Source organism: Myxocyprinus asiaticus, chromosome 37 (assembly GCF_019703515.2).
Source record: "Myxocyprinus asiaticus isolate MX2 ecotype Aquarium Trade chromosome 37, UBuf_Myxa_2, whole genome shotgun sequence".
Lineage (NCBI taxonomy): Eukaryota > Metazoa > Chordata > Actinopteri > Cypriniformes > Catostomidae > Myxocyprinus > Myxocyprinus asiaticus.
Genome location: NC_059380.1, coordinates 28,440,220 through 28,452,727, shown reverse-complemented (window position 1 = coordinate 28,452,727; position 12,508 = coordinate 28,440,220). Strand labels below are relative to the sequence as shown.

Genomic DNA, 12,508 nt, shown 5'->3' with positions numbered 1-12,508 from the left:
AGTTTATACAGTTGTCTGCATCAATCGTGCTGCCACTTTGCTGTTACCGACTAGTCCACACAAATAACTTTATTTGTTTACCAATTAATCTGTTCATCCATTTATATAGTTTTATGCAACAATTTTATGCATTTCGTTATTATTATTATTATTATTATTATTATTATTATTATTAGACTTAGTCTGTTTAAATAAACGTAAGTATCCTGATATTAAAGTTTTAGCATAAAGTGTATTTATAGGTGTTTAAATTGTATCAGGTGTAATTTCGCATTTGTCCTGCAGGTGTCTGCATAAGTCTGTCCTTACTATGCTCTTAGTGCTGTAGGAGTATGCCAGAGCATTTTCAAGTACTACTTATGTTACAAGGCTTTTGGGAAACGGGCCACAAATCTAAGATGAATCGTAAGGTGGATTCGGTGGTCTACTTAGGCTTACGATTCTTTTGGGAAACAAGGCGCTGGACAGTGAATTTGCACATGATACTTTGAAAGATCGAAGACCCACTTTAATTTAGGTGACTTTAACTACTTTGTACTTAAAGGGAAAGTTCACCCCAAAATGAAAATTTTGCACATCCCAGATGTGTGTCTTTCTTCTGCAGAACACAAACAAAGATTTTTAGAAGAATGTCAACTCTGTTGGTCCATTCAATGCAAGTAAATGTTAGCCAGAATTTGAAGCTCTAAAATGAAAATAAAGGCAGCATAAAAGTAATCCATATGGCTCTAGTGGTTTAGAAAACAGATCAATATTTAAGTCCTTGTTTACTATAAATTTTCCTCCCTGCCCAGTAGGTGGCAAAACGAACAAAGAATGTGAGTCGCCAAAAGCAAAAGGGGAGATTTATAGTAAAAAACTTAAATATTTATATGTTTCTGACCCACACCTATCATATCACTTCTGAAGACATAGATTAAAATACTGGACTCTGTAAAAGTATGGATTACATTTATACTGCCTTGATATGCTTTTTGGACTTTCAAATTTCTGATTCACTTGCATTTATGGACCTACAGAGCTGAGATACTATTCTAAAAATCTTTGTTTCTGTTCAGACGAAAAAACAGTCATTCAGATCAGGGATGGCAGAAGGGCGAGTAAATAATGAGAGAATTTTAATTTTTGGGTGAACTATTCCTTTAAGCATTTGATACATTGTGCTTGTTATGTACATACAGTATGTGTTGTTGCATTGTACTTACATTTAAAGTACCTTCATTTAATTACATCTGTAGTCACACTGTTAACCTTACCCCTAACCATATCCCAACCCGTATCCTAAACCCTAACCCCTACTCCTAAACTTACTCGTACCTCAACCTCAGTAGCAGCAAATGTGAATCCTGTAAGAAATTTGTAGAACAGCATGTAGTTTCACAATAAATATATTGTATCTAATTTAATGTTAGTACATAGTAGGTAAAGACACCTAACATAAAGTGGGACCAAAGAAGGTTATGAATCATATGTTATGAACATTTAGGAGAACACACTGGATATGCTCTTACTGCACTATCTGCACTATCTGTTGAATTGTTGGTCTTTATACATACTGTTTACTCTAGACAGCATAGGTATAATTTTCATTAGGGACATTACCCATCATGGCCTATTTTGTCTCACCACTTTATGTACGCCCAATGCTATTTTTAGCAGAAGTTTTCATATGGTTCGTGTGTAATATAATGAGTGGTGATGTCGGCTGTTGTCATCAGTGGATGATCGTGTCATAAAATGACAATGTTTTCACCACCGCCATGCCCCGCATCACTATCACCACCACATTTTTAAATTTTTTTTAAAGTGACAGAATTTCCAGATGGACATCTTTGGCCGCTGTGCTTAAGTTTAAAAAAAAAGCACCCCATTCTGTAATACCTAGCTGTTTTTGACTACAAATTTATTTATTTTTTTATGTACACCCTCATTGGTGCTTATCCATATCTGCAGTCATGAAATTGGAAGACAATTTGAAGCACTTTCCATCCTCTCTCACTTCCTGTTCTTTACAGATGAGGAGCCGTTCCTCATCTTTGCCAACCGTTATTACCTGAGGAAGCTCAACCTGGAGGGCTCAAACTACACACTATTAAAGCAGGTATGATTTTAGACGAGAGGACGTTTTGCAACCTCTGCTTGGTACATTTAAAAAAAGAAAAGGCATTGTTTCTCATAAATGGTCTTTATTTGCAGGGTTTGAACAACGCTGTTGCTTTAGATTTCGACTATCGGCAGCAGATGATCTACTGGACAGATGTGACGACTCAAGGCAGCATGATACGACGAATGCACATCAACGGCAGCAACGTTCAGGTGACATTTGTGGAACTGTTTCGCAATTTTGAATGCTTCAACATCAAGGCCAGAAACATACACTATGTAAAAATGCCAAAACAGACACGAGCGCTTGGCCAGCATTGCGAGTGCACTGTCCTGATGAACATTCTTAACATACGCATATTCTTGTGTCACTATTACAGTAACAAACTTTAGTACTCAGTAGGGGCGATAGAGTTACCTTCAAATGTCAGTGCCATTAAAGTAGATGTGTTATTCAGGTAGCTGTAAATAAACATGTCAACAGTTTAACTAGCTTTAACATAATTGCTCAGCAAGATTCTATTCAATCTGCTGCTTTGCCATGACATTAGTTCACCTGAGAGAGCAAACTGGCCATAGAAGAAAACGTAATATGTTCTGTAGTGCTAATGATCGCTATAGTACCCCTACAGTACAGAGATTGCAACATGTGTATACACTGTATAACACAACACACAGAAATTAAAGCACACTGGTAAAGCTGGTTGACCAGCATAGTCTTTCTGATGAAGTTGGTTAAGCTTGTTTAAATGTATGGTGGGGACACCAACACACCAGCATCCCATGAACACGACATAAACTGGTGACCTGGACCTGGTCTTTTCGGCAAGTAAACTAAACCTTGGATTGGTTCTTTGGCAGGTTCTCCATCGGACGTCTCTCAGTAACCCTGACGGTCTGGCTGTTGATTGGGTGGGTGGAAACCTGTACTGGTGTGATAAGGGACGGGATACTATTGAGGTGTCAAAGCTAAATGGAGCTTACAGGACTGTGTTGGTTAACACGGGACTGCGGGAACCCAGAGCCGTAGCTGTGGATGTCCGCAATGGGTAAACAATGACTGTCTCATGATCTACGTGATTTTTTCTTTAAATAAGCAGAAATTCAGTTACAACTCTGTTATGTTGTGACAGTTTTGACCCTTTAAAAATAATGATATCATATTGGCAATGAATTTGAAAGAGTGACATCAAAGTCTTCTCTTAAAGGGGGCCTGGGTAGCTCAGCGTGTATTGACGCTGACAACCACCCCTGGAGTCGCGAGTTCAAATGCAGGGCGTGCTGAGTGACTCCAGCCGGGTCTCCTAAGCAACCAAATTGGCCCAGTTGCTAGGAAGGGTAGAGTCACATGGGGTAACCTCCTCGTGGTCGTGATTATTGGTTCTCGCTCTCAATGGGGCACGTGGTAAGCTGTGAGTGGATCGCGGAGAGTAGCATGAGCCTCCAGTGCTGTAAGTCTCTGCGGTGTCATGCGCAGCAAGCCACATGATAAGATGTGTGGATTGACTGTCTCAGAAGCGGAGGCAACTGAGTCTTGTCCTCCGCCACCTGGATTGAGGTGAGTAACCGCGCCACCACGAGGACCTACTAAGTAGTGGGAATTGGGCATTCCAAAATGGGAGAAAAATGGATAAAAAAAAAGTCTTCTCTTAAGATAAGTTTTATTATATTAAGAGAAAAGTTTCTCTTAAAGTTTTTATCAGTGTTTCATTATGGTTACACTTATATTGGCCTTGTCAAGCTCAATTCTTCAGCAAATTGGTCATTTTTGTTAAAGACACTGTGTTTTACAAGAAATATTTTTTTCTTGACACAAATTACAAAAACATAGACTATGAATAATGTGCTGTTGTGCAATGATATTTGCTAATTACAGTAAGGCTTTTATTATTCATTTTTGCACTGTCCTTCAACCCTGTAACTTTCAGCCACAAAACATTTCAAAAGTAACAGGGTTTGCACAAAAAGAGAAATTGTATTGACAGATGCTATTTGCACCCTGGTGCAAATAATGGTATGATGTATTTACACCCCAGTGCTAATAGTGGCAGATATTATTTGCACCCCAACCTTGGTGCAAATAATGGTAGATACTAATTGCACCCTTGTGCAAATAGTGTCAGATACTATTTGCGCCTATAATTAAATACTAACATACAGTATGGGCATCACTGCAGTGTGTTTATTGTGTTTATTTAGAGTTCCACAGACACACTATATTAACCGCTTTCCCTAAACCTAACCTTAACCTTACCTTAGAAAAAATAACCTTGGTTTTTTGGTAAATTTACAGTAACCACAAAATTAACCATGGTTACTATATTAACAACATATTACTGTACTTGTCATTCACCGTGACCAAATCACTGCGTTGAAATCAAAATATATAAATTTTTATCTATTATTTTAAGTAGTATTAAATGAAATATTAAGGGTGGAAACAAGAAATCAGATAGGAAAAAGAGTGGGACGCGGATTCGAACTGCGGTCACCAGGACAACACCGTCTTTACTCCTCACACCACTGCAGTGACGTCTATTGTTTGGTTTGTTGTATATTTCTGTGGTTCCACCAGACTATTGGGGTGCAAATAGCTGCACTGTGTGGCAGATGCTACTTACACCGGGGTGCAAATAGACTCTCCGAATTTTATTCTATTACAATCTGTGACTTTTTGCGATTTACTACACTGTGCACCGAAACTGAGTGATACCACCAGAATTTACCACTTATTTGGGATGTGATAGGGACATTTGTTTAAAAATACACCATTGGAAATGCCATAGAAAGGCCAATTATCTAAACATTGAGGGGGGAACACCTCCTTCTATTGTGGCCCATCAATGTCTAAGGTGAATTCTAGTACTTTGAGCCTGAGCTGGGAAAATGTGACCCCTTTCGGAAGTTCAGCCTTTAATATTTTCAAATTAAATCCAGAGCATCTTATGTCTTTTTATATTCTGTTTTTCTCACAAACACCTGACTTTTGAATCTTTTATTCTGTGAGCATCTCCTTTTTTCTCTGCATGTGCGCCATTATCAAAACAATTTAAAGGCAATGAACAGAAAAACAGTACTATCTAAAGATGTTACTGTGATCATTAACCTAATATCAAGGTCAAATACATCTTATATTGTTCAATGCTGAATTGCAGCAGTCATCAGGATCAGATGCCTCCAACTAACTAAGACATTATGAAGTTGGAAATCTAATTCACATAATGCACCCCAGTGCTTCCCATATACATTAGGTCCAGTAATGTTTAGATTAAGGGATTTGGGAAGCCATAAAAAGTGTTTATATAGTGTTTATTAAACTCCTTAATCAGTTAAGAGCATGCATTTGGGAACATCATAAAGTCTCATTGGCAGGGATTATCTGATCCTGTAAAATGGCGCCATGTTTGTCAGTTATTGCCGAGATAATGAATTGAACCTAACAATGTTTGACAGTGGCCAACAGACATTGCCTTTCACACAAGTCATTCACAAAACCATTCTTATCTAAAGTGTTGCACTGGACTGAATGCCACAATTTACTTGAATGGTTTTAGAAATTATTTATTCAGAAATTAATATTTGTGTGTTTCATAGAGACAAACTACCTCCATCCTGTTATTCTTGAGACTGTTTTCCTTCACACAATAAATAACTTTGTAATTTGGCCTCTTTGGGACTTATGTTGTTTTGAAATCTCACATATGAAAACACTGATTGTCTGAGCTCTTCTACAGTCGGCACATACCTAAAGTGATTCATCTTTGCGTTCAAAGTTTTAATTGAGTTATCTTAAATTTCAACTTCTTTTTCAAGAGTTGTTTGCATGATTTTGTCCCCTCATTGTCCCTGTCTGTACTAATAAGTCTTGATCATAGGTGGATCATAAACTGTAAGTGTGTTAAAAATGTTGTTTGTGTATGTACTAGATACCTGTACTGGTCAGACTGGGGTGATAATCCTCATATCGGGCGTATTGGTATGGACGGCACAAACAGAAGTGTAATCATACAGGATAAGATAACCTGGCCCAACGGACTCACTCTGGACTTCATCAATGACCGGATATACTGGGCCGATGCCAGAGAGGACTACATCGAGTTTGCCAGCTTAGATGGATCCAACAGACACACTGGTGAGGACAAGCATCCAAGCAGTTACTGTTCTGTAATTGCATGTTTTACAGTGTGTCAATCATTATAATGCCAACTTATTATAGTGTGTTCTAACAAGTATGTGCTCTTTCTGGTCCTGGTTGATTATAAGGTGAGAATTATGTGTTTTGTTTAGTTTTTTCTTTGTTTATTTGTTTGTTTTTGTTTTATTTTGTTTTGTTTTGCTTTGTGTGTTTTTTGTTTTTTGTTTTGTTCACAGTTTTCAGAAGATTTCAGAAAATAATGACCTAGTTTGTTGCCATAATATTATGGACTCAATGAACATGTTGAAAATGTGAAAAGGTTTTATGTTTTGTAAATGTGTTCTGCTGTTGTTTGTCAGATAAGTTTGCTTGGTGAATAACTCCTGTGTTTGTGCTGCAGTCTTAAGTCAGGACATCCCGCACATATTTGCCATGACTCTGTTTGAGGAGTTCATATACTGGACAGACTGGGAGACCAAATCCATCAACAGAGCTCACAAGACCCTCGGCACCAACAAGACTATGTTGATCAGTACCCTGCACAGACCCATGGACATCCACATCTACCACCCTTACAGACAACCCGAGGGTCTGTACGCACACATATACACTTCTCAAGACACCATACACTTTTAAGGGAAACTGACTTCATACATCCACTGAAAATCACCTTGACACCAGTTGCTTATAAGCCATTGCAAAAATGGCTTAGAAAAATTAATTAAGTTCTGAGAAAAGTTCTAGCAGCATTTGCTTGCAGATGCCACTTGCTTGGATATTTGTATATTTTTATGAGGCTTCTGTTTTTTGTTATCATTTTGGTGTTTTTAATGGAAATAAAACTGCTCAAAACCACATAAAGTCTTGACTGAGTGGAAGATTTAATGTTACTTTTTCTTTTTTCTCCAACTGTAGTCACAAATCACCCATGTCAGACAGATAATGGTGGCTGCAGTAACTTGTGTCTGCTGTCTCCTGGTGGAGGTTATAAATGTGCCTGTCCCACTAACTTCTACCTGGCTGCTGATGGTAAACACTGTATGTCCAACTGCACCGCTAGCCAGGTGAATACAATGAAATTAGCATGACCTAGCATCACCTTAAATTACTTGAGCTGTATTTAGCTTACCGTGTGAAATTAATCTTCACAACATCATAATGCACAGTATGAATTTTTTTTTCCTTTTGAAATCTGCTATAGAAAAATATTGGTGGAATTTTTAGAATGCTGGCTAGATAGTCCTTAAAAAGAAGTGACTTCAGGAAGAGAGCAGAGCGCAGATAATTAAAACTAATGGATTTTAATGATAAGTTGGGCATAATGCTAAAGAGTTTGTGTGTATGGTCTGAAACAAAGTAAGAAAAGAAAAAGAAAGATAAAAGTTTTTAATTTATAGTCTAATAATTTTATAAAAAATAAAAAAAAGTTTTTGAAATTGATGACTTGGACCAAATAATAAAGAAAAGCAGCCAATAAGTGCCCAACATAGATGGGAACTCCTTCAATACTGTTTAAAAAGCATCCCAGGGTGATATCTCAAGAAGTTGGTTGAGAAAATGTCAAGAATACATTTCTGCAAATTCTATGCAAAGGGTGACTACTTTGAAGATGCTAAAATATAACACAGTTTTGATTTATTTTGGATTTTGTTTAGTCACAACATAATTACCATTGTTCCATTTATGTTATTCCATAGTTTTGATGACTTTACTATTATTCTAAATGTGAAAAAAAAAAATTATAATAAAGAATGAGTGTGTTTCAAAACTTTTGACCGGTAGTGTATATATATATATATATATATATATATATATATATATATATATATATATATATATATATATATATATAGTACATACTGTATATAAATAGTTTCAAATCAGCTTTACAGTGAATTATGCTGAAAAAAGTTAGAAAAAGAAAGATTACAAATTTAATTTGTGTAGCGTTTGTTAGAGAAACTGAAAACCGAAAATGTTTTTTATTTGTATACTGTATATTATATTTTTATTAGAATTTGGAATAATTAACTATCTATCTATCTATCTATCTATATATCTATCTATCATATATACGTATATATATATATATATAAATATATATATATAATTATTTAATCCCCCCCACAGAATTTTTAAACATTACATCAATATCAGTTGAGTGACACATTCAAAGTCATAGTGTGAATATATAACCTATTTCTAAATAGCAGGATATTATGTGTGTGTAGGCTAATGATACAGACAAAATCGCTGGTTAAATCCTGCTAATTAATTGATATGCCTTTAAAGATGCACAAAGTGTTTATTATCATTATTATTATTTGCTAATTGCCAAACTTTTAAACATAAAGAAATTAATAGTACTTTTGAAAAATATGTGTAAAAATGATGCACACTCACATGAGATAAATATTCTAGTCACATCAGTCATATCAGAAAAAGCTGCTGTATTCTACATATGGTGCTGGGTGAACATTGATGAGTACCACCATGTTGAGAACATATGTCCAGCTGAATATTGCTCGCTTTATCTCAATAACCCATTGTAAATGGACACTTTCACTCAAAGGAAAACATTAATCATGGCTGACTGTAAATAGCGCTTTTTTACAATGACATTGTAACTGAGAACTTCTGTTTTTGCATGATGCTGCATTTACACTATTTGATGGCAGCACAACAAAAATACAATATTACTGTGTGCACCTTTAAGTTAGTGCTACATTACAGTAACATTCTAACTCATTGGGACTAGGCAGAAATGAAAGACCTCAGTTAAATATCCAATATTAACCGATAAATTAAAAAATCACTATCATCGACCGATAAGCTAACAAAACATCTTTCTTTGTTCTAACATCTCTCATCAGTTTGTCTGCAAGAATGACAAGTGTATCCCGTTCTGGTGGAAGTGTGACACAGAGGATGACTGCGGGGACCGATCCGATGAGCCTGCTGACTGCCGTAAGTCATGAGGGGGATTGTGAAAAACCCAGCAAAAGTCTCACAATAACTCAATGTGACCACATAAACTAACAGATATGTAATAAAAGCGTATTTGTCATGTGCATGTACGAATATTTCTGTCAACAGCGGAGTTTAAATGCAGACCTGGTCAGTTCCAGTGTGGTACTGGTATCTGTACAAACCCAGCATACATCTGTGATGGAGACAATGACTGCCAAGACAACTCTGATGAAGCCAACTGCGGTGCGTTTCACCACACCCTCACACTGTTTATCTGTAAAGTGCAGTACTTATAAACATTTCATGTCAGTTCCAACTCTCAATTTAGATTGCATGAGCCACGTATGAAGTAAAAAAGATGATATAAAAGGAATATATGTCAGTACACCCACCTTTGACAGCACATATGTGCATAGAAACTGTAAACAGCCCACAGATGCGCTTGTGAAGTAGTGAACTACATTACTTGGAAGAATTGTTTATAGAGCGCAACAGTGCCCCGCTCACTTATTCCGCATCTGGGTTCCAGAAGTATTTTTCCTCGTCATTTTTACCATAAGCGTTTCATAAAAATCCTCCATAAAAGAGTTCTAAGTCATGAACCAAACCAACCAGCTCCGAGGTGAATCTCAAACTTTGAGATCGGACATAAAGACAAAGGTACAAGGCTGTGTACTCACCATATTTTATAAGGGCACGAGCTACAATCCCATGAAGCCTTGCGAATGATGTAGTGTAATTGAATAAAAAACAATGGGATTATATAAAATTATTAATTTTAGGTTGTTGATTGTAAGTATAGAAACAATATATTTTACATTTATTGCAAAATATTCTGATGTGTACAAATAGATAAGTGGTTTAAAGGTGAAGAGACACCAACTCGATTACGTCATTCAGTGCGTCATGGAAGTGGGCGGTCGCTCCGAGGCAAATTTTGCAGGCTTTGTTGCCTGCAGTTCTCTGATTGGTGAAGCTTTCTCTGCTGGACGATGGGTAATGTACTGTAGTTGTTCACCATGAGTCCCGTTATCAAACACGATTTTTAACCAATGAAGTTGATATAACTCAGACTGATGGCTTCAACAGAAGCATATATCATCAATGAATAGCCTCTGAGCTAAAGGTTGGTCTGTCTTGAAATGTTGAAAATCAATTAGTCTATGGAAAAATGTAATTAGATTTTTACTTCCGGAACCAGACTGTTGCGCTCTGTTGTGCTTATGATCAGAGACAGTTTAAGGGGGAAAGAGATGGACCACTTTTAGAAAAATGAATGAAAATTGTAACGTCAGTTAAAAGCGGCAATTACCTTTGTGATTGAGTTTGTTTACTCTAGAAAGCTCATGCACATTATCTGGACAAGCTTTAAAAAATGTAGTTTTTTGGCATGATTTAAGCCAAAGTCTTTTCAGCATGTCAGTCCACTGTCGGCCATCTTTAGAACGCTCTCAGGAGGCTATTTCCGTCATGCCAGTGCAGCTCCTATCTACTAGAATGGGGAAAGACCGAAATCTAAATTACGGCTTGTCCATATAAAAATCAAAGAACATATTTCAAATCAGCAATAAAATCTGACAATGCTGGTATCTTAAATTGTGCTTCTTTACCTCAGATTATGCTAAAAAATTATATTTTCCCGACCTGTATAGCTTATGCTTATGTGCGTTCTCGAGTTGATTGACAGGCGATGTCTGTATCTAAAAGGTGATTGGCTCTTTTACCTGTTATGTGGGATTTCCTTTTTACATCCGTTGACCGTTGGGCATTAGAAATCCTTAGTTGGGTGTTCCTATTTCTCCCATTCATTTTAATAGAAGTGGCCTATCTCTGCTAAATAGTCTCTGTTTAAGCTAAAGAAACTTTTGATTTCTACATAGTGTGATAGTAGTGATTTGCCTCAATCCGGGTGGCGGAGGACGAATCTCAGTTGCCTCCGTGTCTGAGACTGTCAACCTGTGCATCTCATCATGTGGCTTGTTGAGCGCGTTGCCATGGAGACATAGCATGTGTGGAGGCTTCATGTCATCCACCGCAGCATCCATGCTCAACTCACCACGCGCCCCACTGAGAACAAACCATATTATAGCGACCACGAGGCGGTTACCCCGTGTGACTCTACCCTCCCTAGCAACTGGGCCAATTTGGTTGCTTAGAAGACCTGGCTGGAGTCACTCAGCATGCCCTGGGATTCGAACTAGTGAACTCCAGGGGTGGTAGCCAGCGTCTTTTACCACTGAGCTACCCAGGCCCCCAAAGCTAAAGAAACTTAAAGAAGTAGGGCTGGGTATTGTTACAGATTTCCCAATTCGATTCCGATTCACAAGCTCTCGATTCAATTTTGATTAGATTCAATATTGATTCATATGGGTTTATTTCAGTTATAATGTCTTTTGCTTGGATAAATTATCTCCCAGCTAATGCTGTTAACTATACTGGGGACCTTTTAACTAGGTACATTAGGAAAATATAAATTGTACTAATTATATTTTATTACTTTTTCATCATTTTGGTCACATTTTGGCTTTTTTTTAAATTAACAAATAATGTATTCAATCAATAAATAAGATATTATATTTAATATATTATTTTTGTTACATATTTATTGTTAAATTGCATAATTTTTACTATTTACAAGTATGTACATTGATTTGTTGAACACGTGCTAAAACCGGTACTGTCTCTTTAACAAAAAACTGCATTTCTGTAAACAGCACCTTTAAATGAGCGCATGTTAACTAGAGAGGACTCAAATGACTTTACCGCATCTGTGCAGTGCATGATTAGAATTAAATGCTTTTTATTTTTAGTTGTTTTTGATCAAAAACTGACTGTAAAGAACAGAAAGGGAATTAAAAGAGACAGTATTCAATGGCAAATGGGTTGCGTGGATCTCGTCTTGGACACACATTACACGGAACAACTTTTACTCTCAACACGCTGTGAAAGGATCTCGCTACTGAAAACTTCACGACTAAACTACACAATTACTGGAGAGTGAAATCTAATTTGGTTGCAAATGTGAGTGATTTCCTGTCATTGTAGTAGAGGGTTGCGCATTGAGTGAAATATCGATCTTGGGATTTAAGAATCGATATCGAGATCGTTACATTTTAATCGGAAAAACAATATTTTTACCCACCAATAAAGAAGTTTTTTTTTTCTGACAAGTTTATGATTTGTTTTTCTTAATATTCACATCGATTTTATGATTATGACTTTTTATCATTGATTATTAATTAATTATTGGTGTCTTTTATCATATATAAAAGTTTTGCATTGTGCCTAAGACCTCTTGCC

General features: G+C 36.7%; 1 protein-coding gene across 1 annotated transcript in view; it reads left to right on the top strand.

Moving 5' to 3' along the window:
* The window catches only part of lrp1aa (low density lipoprotein receptor-related protein 1Aa), a 396,987-nt gene that overhangs the window by 331,719 nt on the left and 52,760 nt on the right, over positions 1 to 12,508 (top strand). Inside the window, exons 57-64 of the mRNA XM_051676564.1 lie at positions 2,016 to 2,101; positions 2,197 to 2,316; positions 2,965 to 3,152; positions 6,030 to 6,235; positions 6,639 to 6,827; positions 7,154 to 7,302; positions 9,112 to 9,205; positions 9,335 to 9,451. Of these exons, the coding sequence (XP_051532524.1) occupies positions 2,016 to 2,101; positions 2,197 to 2,316; positions 2,965 to 3,152; positions 6,030 to 6,235; positions 6,639 to 6,827; positions 7,154 to 7,302; positions 9,112 to 9,205; positions 9,335 to 9,451 (1,149 nt within the window). The remainder of the gene's footprint in view (positions 1 to 2,015; positions 2,102 to 2,196; positions 2,317 to 2,964; positions 3,153 to 6,029; positions 6,236 to 6,638; positions 6,828 to 7,153; positions 7,303 to 9,111; positions 9,206 to 9,334; positions 9,452 to 12,508) is intronic.